At 45.8% G+C, this 12,433-nt stretch overlaps 1 protein-coding gene across 3 annotated transcripts in view; it reads left to right on the top strand.

Moving 5' to 3' along the window:
* The window catches only part of LOC147631594 (E3 ubiquitin-protein ligase SINAT3-like), a 57,614-nt gene extending 46,085 nt beyond the window's left edge, over positions 1-11,529 (top strand). For all 3 annotated transcript variants that reach the window (XM_086808111.1, XM_086808110.1, XM_086808112.1), the window contains 2 exons: positions 10,097-10,483; positions 10,853-11,529. In XM_086808111.1, coding sequence (XP_086664237.1) covers positions 10,097-10,483; positions 10,853-11,173 — 708 coding nt within the window. In that variant the 3' untranslated portion in view covers positions 11,174-11,529. The remainder of the gene's footprint in view (positions 1-10,096; positions 10,484-10,852) is intronic.
* The last annotated feature ends 904 nt before the right edge of the window (positions 11,530-12,433 follow it).

The following is a 12,433-nucleotide window of genomic DNA, read 5'->3' on the forward strand; positions in this document are numbered from 1 at the left end:
GAGCCTGGTCACTATTCAGTACAGAATGGTTGGTTGTTCTACAAGAACTCTCTCTGTGTTACTTGGGAAAAGCGTTTTGCTCTTCTCCACGATGCCCAGGACTCCTTAGTTGGAGGACACATGGGTATCAACAGTACCCTCGAGAAATTAGAACGGTCCTTTTATTGGCCAAAGATGAGGCGTGATGTCTATGCACATGTACAAGCCTCTAAGATTTGTCAAAAAGTCAAGGTTCCCCATACAAAGAAGGCATGTTTACTTTAAACTTTGCCTATCCCCGATGGACCTTTCATCGACATATCTATTGACTTTGTAGGGCCTCTACCAGCATCCGCCAGATCCCGTAACACTCAGTGTTATACCATTGTGGATCGCTTTAGTAAATTCTGCATGCTCATCCCATGCAAGCATACGGCCACAGCCGAGGACGTAGCCCATCTGTTTCTCAAGCATTGGTATCCAGTTTGTGGTTTGCCTAGTACCATAACATCAGATAGAGATTCCAAGTTTACCTCGCATTTTTGGAGGGCATTATTTGAAAACTTCGGAACTAAGTTACAGTTGTCCAGTGCATTCCATCTGCAGACAGATGGCCAAACAGAAATTTATAACCAGTTGGCCTTTGATGTTCTCAAGTCATACTGTCATGACCAGCAGTCCAAATGGGAACATTATCTTCCATTGGTCCAAGCTATCTTGAACGACACTCATTCATCCAGTGCCGGACGGACTTCATATGAAGCAGCCTTTGGTCGTCGTTTTTCTTCTCTTTTGACGAGAATGGTGTCTCTATCTTTAGAGGCTAATAAAATCACGAAAGCATTTTCCGAGATCATTGAGTCAGTCAAGGACCGCTTGACCAAAGCTCAGGAAGCATATGGCAGAAGGCAAATAAGTCTAGATGTGATGTCCACTTCAAGGAAGGGGATTGGGTCTATCTGCGTATCATGAAACAGAGATTGAAACAAGTGGGCAAACATTGTCCCAAGCTTTCATTCCGTAGTTGGTCCTTTTCCAATAGTTAAGAAGTTAAGTGATGTCTCCATGAAGTTAAAATTGCCTACCAGTTGGACAATGCATGATGTTTTCCATATTTCTTGGCTAAAACCATATGCTCGTCCAGAAGTGTTTGATGTTTTAGATGAACAGTAGCCAGACGTGGTAGACGAATAAGAAGTTATTGAGCTCGAGCAGATCCTTCTTCATCATTGGAAGCATGGTTCCGATCGACGGATACGTCAGTTCTATATGAAATTCCGAGATCGAGGTACCCATGAAGCCGTATGACTAGACAAGGAGTTCTTCCGGGAGTACCCCCAGTTGTTGGTGGACTACTGAAGCCATGAACCTGCCGCCAAGCTAAGCAGCAGGAAATGTCACATGCACTCTGCACTCAGTGCATGGTGACAAGATGGCTCATCATCAGTAGTGCAACATTTGTACATTATTAGAACCCAGTAGGATGATATTTGTCGCACGCCGTGACCCCATTGTACATCTTCAGTCCAGGATAAGTCAGGCACGAGCTAGGTAGGTCATTCCTCAGCCTTAGCGGGTTAGTCAGTTAGTGAAGTCCCTTAACCCACTAGGAGAGAATCATTCATGCATGTAGAGTCAGTAGAAGCCTTAGGGTTTGCATCAGAAAGCACTCTGCATCTTGCATAATATGCATTCATATGCCTGTGCATCATTTAGAACATCCCAGAAGTCTGGTATTTTTCCCATATTTTATGGTATTTATTTAGCATTTAATGTCATTTATAAACATAAAGTTTATTAAAGTTATGACCAGCCAACTTGACCAACCCCTAACTAGTATAAATAGGCTTGCTCAGTGCTTAGAAGAGAATTCAGCCCTCAGAATCCAGGCGCCTCATATCCTCAGCCCTAGGAGCATCCGCGCCTGCAGCCATAGTCTCATCCAGCCCTTGGAGTACTTGCGTTTTGCTTTAGCCAACTCTGGTTCTCCAATGCAGCAGTTCAGCAGTCCCTACAGCCATCAGGCGCAGCCATTCAGTACTTCCACAGGCCCCAAATCAGCAAAACATATCTGCGTTTTCTGCATATATCACAGCCGGCTTGTGTACAGTTCACTACAGCTCTGCGTTTTCAGCCCTACAGCAGTCCAGGTCTGCGTTTTCAGTACTACAGCAGTCCTACAGCAGTCTACATCCTTCTGTGCATCATCCATACATGCAACAGTCATCTGGTGAAGGTAACATATCATTCATAAGCATTTACAGCATAGTTACATAGCTTAGAACAGTCCACCGCAGTCCTTTCTCAGCCTCAGGTGTGCAGCCCTTCCTCATGCCCTTGGGAAGAGTGCGTAGGCTCGAGATCAATTCATTGAGGTGTTTCTACAGCCGTGTACAGTTCAGCCAGGCTTCCGATCCTCCGAGATCTTGCGTTTGGCTTATCTACAGTCCACAGTCATTCTCTCTAAAGTAATAAAGCAAATACTATCTCGTTAACGGGATAGGGGCCCTTTAGTGGGTAATTTGGGACCCAATCTGGTGTACAGTTCTCATATCTCTCTCTCTCATCTCTTTAAAGTTTGAAGTATTAAATTGGATTGCTAAACTCACGAAACTCAGGATACAGAAGACGGTGTGAGCATTTGTGTGACAGGATATCCTCCAATACAAAGACTTCCGCTGCATATTACATTTGGTGAGACAAAACTCTGATCTGGCCAATAGCAATCCTCGTGGTATGTGACATGTCCCTAAGCATGTAACGGGGCTCTTGAATGAAACCACCCGGCGTGAACTGTAGGCAGCTGGCATGATAGAACTGCATCTTAGTGCCAAGTTGTTGTGGTGTTACCCATGTGAGGTGTGTCTTTGGTCTAGATACATCTGTGTAGACGAGGTGATTAATGTCCTGGTGGGTGAGCTGTAGGAGAGGAACATCAAGGCTGTAGTGGAAAGGAGGTAACCGGTCTATATGGAACCCATGTGGCTGAAACCATTGTGCGATCCGTGTGTACCAAGTCTGCGTGTGTCTTCCCTCTAACTGTAGACCCTTTGTATTGAAGGCAGCAAAGGGAAACAACACCTCTATAGCACCCTCTACTCCCTCACTGAAAGGCAACAAGTGGAGCAAGAACGGAGCACTCCCTCTACTCTCACCATAATGCTCAATACGCATAGCTCAAGCCCATCAAGCGAATCTCGAGAACACTCAATGAAGCAGACTAAGCTTGTAAACTGGGAATAGATTGAGATAGATGTAGAGAAAAGAGATGAAACTCCATATTATCAACTAATGTGAACAAAACTCATGAGATGGGGACAGGCACGCAGGATCTCGACTTTCCAGTGGCTGGTCGCCCACAGGGGTTCTGCGGTTGGCACCTGGCTTGTCTACAGCGGTCTTCCGGCGGCCTGTGTCCGATGCGGCCACCCTATGGAGACACAGAGACATTGCCTATGGGACTGTCCTCAGGCGCAGCAGATTTGGCTGCAAATGCTGCGCATTCTGGCCTCCCTCGCTCCAGAGGGGATGTATACGTGGGGTGCCGCTGCTTGGTCGACTTCGTCAGGGCCTGCTATGGGCTATGAGACGGAGCAGGATAGCCAGGCCATCAGATTCATTAGGGGCCAGCCTCGCCTTGTTCCTTCACCGGACTTCTCGTCCGCCGGCTGGACACAGGAGAGGGATCTACGATGGGAGCTTCTCAGCAGCCTCACCATATGGTTCACCTGGAAGGCCCGGTGTTTCAGGGTCTTTGAGGGGAGACTGGAGCCACCAGCAAAGACTGTTCGGGGGATCTGGTAGGAGCTCATCCACACCTTGCGAGGACAGTACGACCGCATCTGGGGCGACTCGGATGAGGCGATCTTGCGGCGCCAGGCCTTTCACACCACTTGGCGCAGCGGCCCCTTCTATACCCTACACGTGGGGTCCCCCCGTTGGCACTACAGGCCACCTGTTTGGCTTTTCCCCCCTCCTATTGTATGATATAGCCTCTCAGTTCTTTGTACTGATTCTTGTATTTTTCAGCACCTAGGGAGAGTCTCCCTGGCTGCCTTGCTTTGTTCTCTGCTCTGGTTTTCTTATGAGCAGAGAGGATCTTTTGTAGCCCTACGGGCGTTTTTATATAACTAATGAAAGGATCTTTTCTCGGAAAAAAAAAAAAACTCATGAGATGGGAAAAAATACTACTATCATTATTCACTTGTACCTCAAAGAGAAACCCGTACAATCATATCATGGGAGAAGAAGCCCTCCTTGCATAGAATACTAATAAAGCTAGCATGATGATGGGAAAGAAACTTGAAGAGAGAGCAAACCTTTGATATGAAGCTCCTCTCAACAACCCTCTACTCTATATGCTCTACACTTGAAAATGAAGCTCTCTCTTATCTTGAAATGGAACTCTACATCCCTCTCTATGTGCTCTCTACATTCTCTCTACACTATCTCTACTCTCTACATGCTCTTGATATGAACCTCCCTTCAACTCACAATCCTCTCTATATATACCCCCTTGAAATGAAGCTAGATGGTGTTTATATAGATTTTTTAGAATTTCTCTTTCTCTCCTTTTCTGCCAAAAAAGAGTGGTGCAGCACTCTTCTTCTCTGCTTTGCTTTGCTTTATTGTTTTAGCCATAGACGACTGCTTGATGCAAAAAACGAACTACTTTTAAGGAAAAGGAATGGCTGCAACCGGATTTTTATGGAGTGATGCCTTGCTTTCTGTACGCATGTGCATGAGTAAAGGCGGCCGAAATCGATGTTCCCATGGTGGAGGCGCGTAGCCGACGCAGTAGCCCATAGCCCATTAGCCACCATAAGCCACATTGACCGAGGCCAATGGAAAAGACCCAAAGGGTTAATAAAAAAGGCGGTGTAGCGTGCAGAGTAGTGATTGAACCCAGGTGTCACAAAATTCCTCATTGCTTCTATTTTCTATTGTTCATGTGTGGCATATGGAGCTTGACATGACATACATGTATGGCTTGTGGAGCTTGACATGGTGTGTTTGTATGGCATATGGATACTGACATGACAGTACGTGTATGGCTCATGGAGCCTGACATGATGTAATTTCTCGGGACTAGCTATCCTGGTGATTATTTGTATTTATGTTTTGGGAAGATTCCGGAAGGATCATGAATCCCTGAACACTTTACGTGATACAATTGAGCATATGGGTGTTTCTTCCAGTCTAGTTGCACTCATGTGTATGCATGACTTTAATTTTATATTTGGATGACTTGTCTTGTTTGCCTGGATGATGCTTGAGATTATTGCCTGGGTTGTCCATGGGGCCGGTGATGCTTGGGCACCCTGTGGGCGTGTACGTGCACACGTGCTTGGGACTGATAGGTGGTCTACATGTGTTTACAGGTGGTAAGGTTCCTAAAAACTCAATTTACAGCTTTATGATTTCACATGCTAATATTTATGGATGTAGGTCCACACTCACTTACTGTTTTAATACATGTGGCGGCCAAGGATGGGCTCTTATGGGCTGTTTGCTTGTAGGTGCCCCATCTTGGACCTAAAAAGCAGACGCTTGAGCTATTATTGGAGGACAAGCTCTATTACTGGAGGGAACTCGTGTTTGGGCTGATCGCATGCTTTTTTGGTGCATGGAGGAGCTGGCCGACCTGATTTGGAGCTGCCTATTGCTAGCTGTCAAGTCTGGTATCATCCAAGTTGCTGGTAGGTGCTGGTCGACTGATTGAAGCCTTCCCTTGTGCTGGCCGGCTGCAGACAAGCCTTGAAAAGCTGCTGGCCGACTCATCTTGGAGCAGCAAGAGATCGTCGATTTGTGTGGAGACTCTTCTCTGTTGTTCGGTGATCATCTAGCGTGTAAATCTTTGCTGGCCGACTTTCTCTGAGGCTTCTGAGAGCTGGTCGACTGCTGAAACAGCCCCTTAAGGCTGGTTGATTCGCTCTGTGGGCTTGGGAGGTGGAAGATGGTTATACAGGGCTGTCCCGGGCTGATGTGGGAATGTTGTGGGCTGTCCATGGTTGTCTTGCATGTGCTCTAAGCTGGGAAAGCTCTCATGTTCTGTGAACGAACACCGAATTCAGCATATGTTTTGTTTTTTTGTTTTCATCTTGTAATGGAAGAATCAGGTGCTATCTAGTGGCGACATCCTTGGTAGCAACAACTTGTTCTTTCTTAGGACATTCGGAGACAAAGTGGCCCATCTCACCACATTTGAAACAGTGGCTAGCAAATGTATCCCACCTCAATTCATACATTAAAGGTTGCAGCCCAGCCATATTGACACGCAAATGTGTCGGCCTAGGTCTCCCAGTATCCCACAACATGCATAGACGAATTCGGTTTCTAGATGTCATTCGAGGCACCACTAAGATATCACCGATACCTCGCATGAGACCTGGTAAAACACGCCAAAACATTGGTGGGAATTGTTTCACTTCAACCCAAACTGGGCAAGCCTGGCGCAACATGTCTTGGTACACTGCCATAGGCTTCCACGGAACCACATGAACCAACTGCCCATCCAAAAAGAGTGGCACCTGCTCCAAGACTGCCCTACGGGCTTCCGAAGTGCGAAAAAGTATTTCATAAAAGCCTCTTGGACCATCATAAATCTCCTCAAGTGCCTCAGGCGACACCAGGTGGCCCAACCATGCTCTAAGACGAGGCAACAACGGAATACGCCCAGTGAAGAAGAAGATAGCAGCACGATCATGAAAATCTGCTAGCTGTTGTAGCAACAAAGGAGTCTCCATGCATACATCAGCCACACCACCATTATCTACTGTAACCATTTGCACGCTATTTGCCTTCACATATTCTTGCAGAAGCTCACCAGTGATCTGCAGCAAACGTGCAAACTCCGGAGAAGGTACCTGAGAACTTTCCTCTGCATTCTCTCCAACATTCACCGGAGTGTAGCTTGCATCAACATCAAGCCTTTGACGTTTTTGTTGCTCCGAGGCATCTGAAGCATAACCCACATCCTTCTCGATCATCTCCTCAAAAAGATCCATGTTAAGGCTATTGGCAGCCATGCCACCAACAGCAGTAGCCGGGTCATCCAAATCCATGTACAAAAGCAAAGAAAACCCGTTCTCTCAAACCCTAATTCAGCACCTGAAAACCCTAATTCAGCCCCTGAAAACCCTAATTCAGCATCTGCAAACCCTCAGGGCCACCCAGTTCATGAACGCGGACGGCTTTGCAGGTAACCATGGTTGCGCGCGGAGCCGAAAACCTTCTGTATTTTCTCTCTCTCTCTCTCTCTCTCTCTCTCTCTCTCTCTCTCGCACACGTCTTTTGGTCCCATATGGCTTCAAGGCATTCCCCGGACGTTAATATGACTTTCTTTCTTTCTTTCTCTCTCTCTCTCTCTCTCTCTCTCTCTCTCTCTCTCTCTCGCACACGCTCAAGTTGTTTCAGTTTCAGTTAGTTGTTTAGTTGTTTTAGCTTTTCTTACACAGACATTGTATCAGATCCACCGATTGTTGTAACCTTTTTGGTCTCATAGGTCATTTTGGCCTTTTGAAGACGTTAATATATCATTTCATTTCATTTTATTTTATTTTATTATTATTAAATTTTTTTTTGGGGTGAAATGGTGTTTTATATTATATGTAAAAATGTACATCAGCCACATGGCTCACACAGAACCTATGGCCCCAAAAAAACCCCCACAAAAGATCCTCTAAAGGATCACGACCATGCAAACATGAACACTAATAAGAAAGCCTCCTAGCCAAATAAGCATCCCAGATAAAAGCATCAAAGATGAGCCAGCTGAGCTGCTGTAGACCATAACGAAATAACATCTGCATCCAGTAGTTGAGCTGAGAGAAGAGAAGAAAACTGCCAAAGCAGCAAACCGCGGATACGTAGAATGTGTCCATGTATTCCAGACAAGGAATCAAAGATGAACCCATTCTGTGTAGTCCAAATATGCCAAAGTCCTGTCCATCAATTCATCTTATCTCTCTCTCTCTCTCTCTCCCCCACAAGGTTCTCTCTGTCGCACCTTCCCTTCAAATAGGCTGAATTGTTTTGTGCTTGAAATATATATTATAACTCTTGAGTCGTCTTGACATTTCTCTATTTTCTTGATTGCTTTTTGTGCATATGCCATAGATTCCGCGTGCACCGAGTTTCGTATGGGCAAAGCACACCATCATTCAAGGCACACCCAACACCCCAGGTGTTGGTCGCTCCAACACGCGCGTGTGGAAGTGCAAATATTGTGGAGGAATATTTACTAGCACATCCACTTGTGTTATTTATCTAGTTGGTCAAGGTACAGGAGACGGCATTGGACCATGTGCAAATGCACCATAGGAGGTGGTTGATGAGATTCGGCAGGAAAACCCACGGATCTTTCTCGGATCACAGCTTTGTAGGGCTGGTAGAGTCATTATTGAGGATGAGCAGCTAGATACACCTGTGCATTTGGGCCCATCAGCTGTTGGGGAGCCAGCATGTTCATATGTGGGTGGATAGATGTCACAGTTAGGCTCAGTGGAAGAGCCATCCATAGGTTCAAGTCTAGGTGTAGGTGCAGGTCCTAGCCGAAAGAGGGCTACAGTAGATGGACAGTCTCATGTGGAGGATATTGCATGTGGTAGTGCATGAAAACACCATCAGGCCACTCTACGTGGTACATTGAACCATTCCTCCTGGGTGAAGGACAGGCAGTAGCGGAAGGCAGAGATAGAGAGAGAGCGCACTCTCATTGAGTGCAATATCTCTTTCAATGTCCTTCGCACGAATCAGAGGAAGAGAATGATTAAAGTCGTCTCCGGTGTAGGTCCATGTGAGAACTGGTATGGCTTGAGAGTGTGTGTGTGTGAGGGAGAGAGTGTGTGAGTCTTGAGAGGCCAGAGCTTGCTTGTGTGAGAGCTTGAAACTTGAGACCTTGGCCCTTGAGGCTTGCCGCTTGAGGGAGAAAGAGTGGCGGCGGCACTTCAAGATTCAAGTTCCAGCTTCCTGTAGAAGGACGACGGGATGGACATGGTGGGATGAGGTCAATCACACCCCATCCCCTCATGGAGGCGGTGCACGGCCATGGGCATGCAAGCTTTGCCCGTATAGGCGAGTGGGTGGCGCTGACGTCCCCGTTCCCTACATACGGCCGTCCCCCGTCTTGTTACCATCCCCCGTCCCTTGTGACTATGGAGTGGACGTGTAGAGGGTCTGGATGTTTGGAGGCAGGAGCGTCTGGCTCTCTGAAGGGCCTGTACTGCCTCTTGGAGGATTCCACAAGGGCATGGTGCCAGTTTGTGGGGTTGCTTGATTCTCCCCTGGTCCATCTATTCCGACTGATCTTGCATGGACTGAGTGTCTGTTGGGGCCCTTTGGTGAGGGCCAAAGAAGTCGGTGATAGATGTCTGCACGGTACGTCACCTCTTGGTTTGCTGCCGGGTAGTCTCTCTACGATGACTCAGCTCTAATAAGTATAGTCCCATACTTCTTTAATCTATGTATTGCATCACTTGTGACAGGCCTGAACCCCTCGTTGAAGAGAGAGTTGTATCTCGTAGTAAAGTGGGCATCTAAGCATGAAGTGCCCTCTGCTCTCCCTGACTCAGAGGGTGGACGTGTTTTTGGAGATAGCCAGGCCTTTCAACAAATCCATCCCAAGTGACCTTGAGAGAATGCTCTCTGTAGAGGACTCAAGCCTCGGGAAAAGATCGAGACATACATGTCTGGTCTGCGTGACGCCTGATTAAATTTAGGGGGATGATTCGATTGGTCTCTTACCATGAAAGATCGAGAGAGAGAGAGAGAGAGAGAGAGAGAGAGAGAGAGAGATTAAATGCCATTAATGTAAGTTTTTTTATTTTTGGAGCCTGCAGTGTCCAAATGGCCACACCTTGTGTTCCAACTGCAAGGCATGGGTGCACAACTGTTGCCCTACTTGCAGGATTGAGCTTGGAAACATTCGGTGTTTAGCCCTAGAAAAAGTTGCGGAGTTGCTTGAGAGCTTCCATTTAGGCAGATAATTCGATTGGTCTCTAACCATGAAAGATCTAGGAAGGGCGAATCTGAGAGAGAGAGAGAGAGAGAGAGAGAGAGAGAGAGAGAGAGAGATTAAACGCCATTAATATATATATTTTATTTTTGGAGTCTGCAGTGTCCAAATGGCCACACCTTGTGTTCCAACTGCAAGGCACGGGTGCACAACCGTTGCCCTACTTGCAGGTTTGAGCTTGGAAACATTCGGTGTTTAGCCCTAGAAAAAGTTGCGGAGTCACTTGAGCTTCCATGCAAATATCAAGCTCTTGGCTGTCCAGACATCTTTCCATACTATAGCAAACTCAAGCATGAGGCACAATGCACTTATAGGCCCTACAACTGTCCGTATGCTGGTTCTGAATGCTCAGTAACGGGGGACATTCCAACTCTGGTTGCTCATTTGAGGGATGATCACAAAGTGGACATGCATAATGGATGCACTTTCAACCATCGTTATGTGAAATCGAACCCACAAGAGGTTGAGAATGCGACGTGGATGCTTACGGTAAGAAGTAAGATACTTTTTTGTATGTTCAATAAATTATTTTATGTTACAGTAAGAAAGTAGCATGTGTAGGTTCACACACACACACACACACGCACAAACTCACACACCCCTCTCCCTTTTTCCCTTCTACTTCCTCTCCACAAAACAAACAAGTATGGGTCTGGAGGAGTGAAAGTGAGTGGGTCATCAAAACCACACCATTCACACAACCAGTGGCTGTGCCTCCCCTAACTATGTGCTACATAGTTTTGGGCATTGATAGTACATGTGTTTTGCAGTTGCTGGCTCTCTGCTTATCAAAAGTGGTGAAATGGAAAGGGTCGAGCTCTGATCCTCATCCACCTCAATAATAGATTTTTCTTGCAGGTCTTCAACTGCTTTGGGCAGCATTTTTGTCTCCATTTTGAGGCTTTTCAACTAGGAATGGCTCCTGTTTATATGGCATTCTTACGATTCATGGGGGATGATCATGAGGCAAACAATTACAGCTACAGTCTTGAGGTGGGTGCAAATGGCCGAAAGCTGAGCTGGCAAGGTGTGCCTAGAAGCATCAGAGACAGTCACAGGAAGGTACGAGACAGTCACGATGGGCTGATAATTCAAAGAAATATGGCTCTTTTTTTCTCCGGTGGTGATAGAAAAGAGCTAAAGCTCAGGGTGACGGGGAGAATATGGAAGGAACAATGAGCTGATGCTTGATGTATAATACTGACTCTTATGGAACTGCCTGGTGCTGGTGGCTCTGTCTAAAAATCATGGGTGTGCTGCATGCAAGAGCCTCTTCAATGTTATGGTTGGAGCCACAGATTCCATTAAATACAGCTTTTTGTTCCGCTTCTCACGTGCACCAGACGACCTTAGAAGACCAGGAAAATAAGACCCTTATGGTTACTCTCTTTTACTTCAAACTCTCATTGTCATTAGTGCAATATGGTCTTGATGAGTCGAAGTAAACATGTTCTCTTTTTTTTTTTTTCTTTGGCCGGGGGACTTGCATGATGTCTGTCTTTTGTGATTTTAGAAGTGCAACTTGGCTGTTTCTTTGATTTTTTGGGGTGTAAAGGTGCAGGCTCTTAAAATGGGAAGTGTTGATGACATTTGTACATTCTTATCACATCTTGTATTTCAAGACTGGTTTAAAGATAGTCTCTGGATGCACTTGGTGTTTGAGGCCACAAAACCATATGTGCTTCAAAGGATGCATTTATAGATTGGGAAAAGGTTGGAGTGGGCTATAGATAAATGCTGGATCATTTCTGGATCGATGTCACATATGTGCTGTGAGACAAAAGACCGTCAAGGGAAAGGGAAAATAGGTGGTGTTCGACTGTCTTGGGGCTAGTTCTCTTTCTCTTAAAGATTCACATTGGAAACTTCTCTTATGTTGAAGCAAACAATGAGCAATTTTGCTGTGTATGTGTAGTTGCGCATGCGTCAGGTGTGTTTGTGTGGGTGTATGTTGGTGTTTTTTCAGGCATGCATATGCAGGTGCTTGTGTGCAATGGAAAATATAAGATTGTGTGTGCAGGGCTGGAGTGGGTGGGTGGGTGGAGCTGGGGGCGGTTAAGAAGAAGTTATTCCGAGTTCTTGGTGCAGTTTGTTGTTTCTTGACACTACCTTCAGCCGTTTTCCAGCTTTCTGAAAGCAGTTGAAAGCTTCTTGGCATTTCTAGTGAGCAGGATATATCCCATAAGTGAGAGGCATCGGCTTTTTGACCGAGGCGGATGTGAGTGTTATCCTAAATGAAGGGTATTTCGTGGTTTTGATAGATGTACACATTCATTAACAAGGAGCTGTTTACCTTTGGAGCTCAATGGTGGACCATGCAATGTGTTTTATTTTTTAACTTTGTTGGATGCCATGTTGGTATATTGCTGGAATGAATATATATATATATATATATATATATATATATATATATATATAAAATATTTATACATTTTGTTA

The sequence above is a fragment of the Cibotium barometz genome, chromosome 14 (genome assembly GCF_041138505.1).
Source record: "Cibotium barometz isolate CiBa-2024 chromosome 14, ASM4113850v1, whole genome shotgun sequence".
Taxonomy (NCBI): domain Eukaryota; kingdom Viridiplantae; phylum Streptophyta; class Polypodiopsida; order Cyatheales; family Cibotiaceae; genus Cibotium; species Cibotium barometz.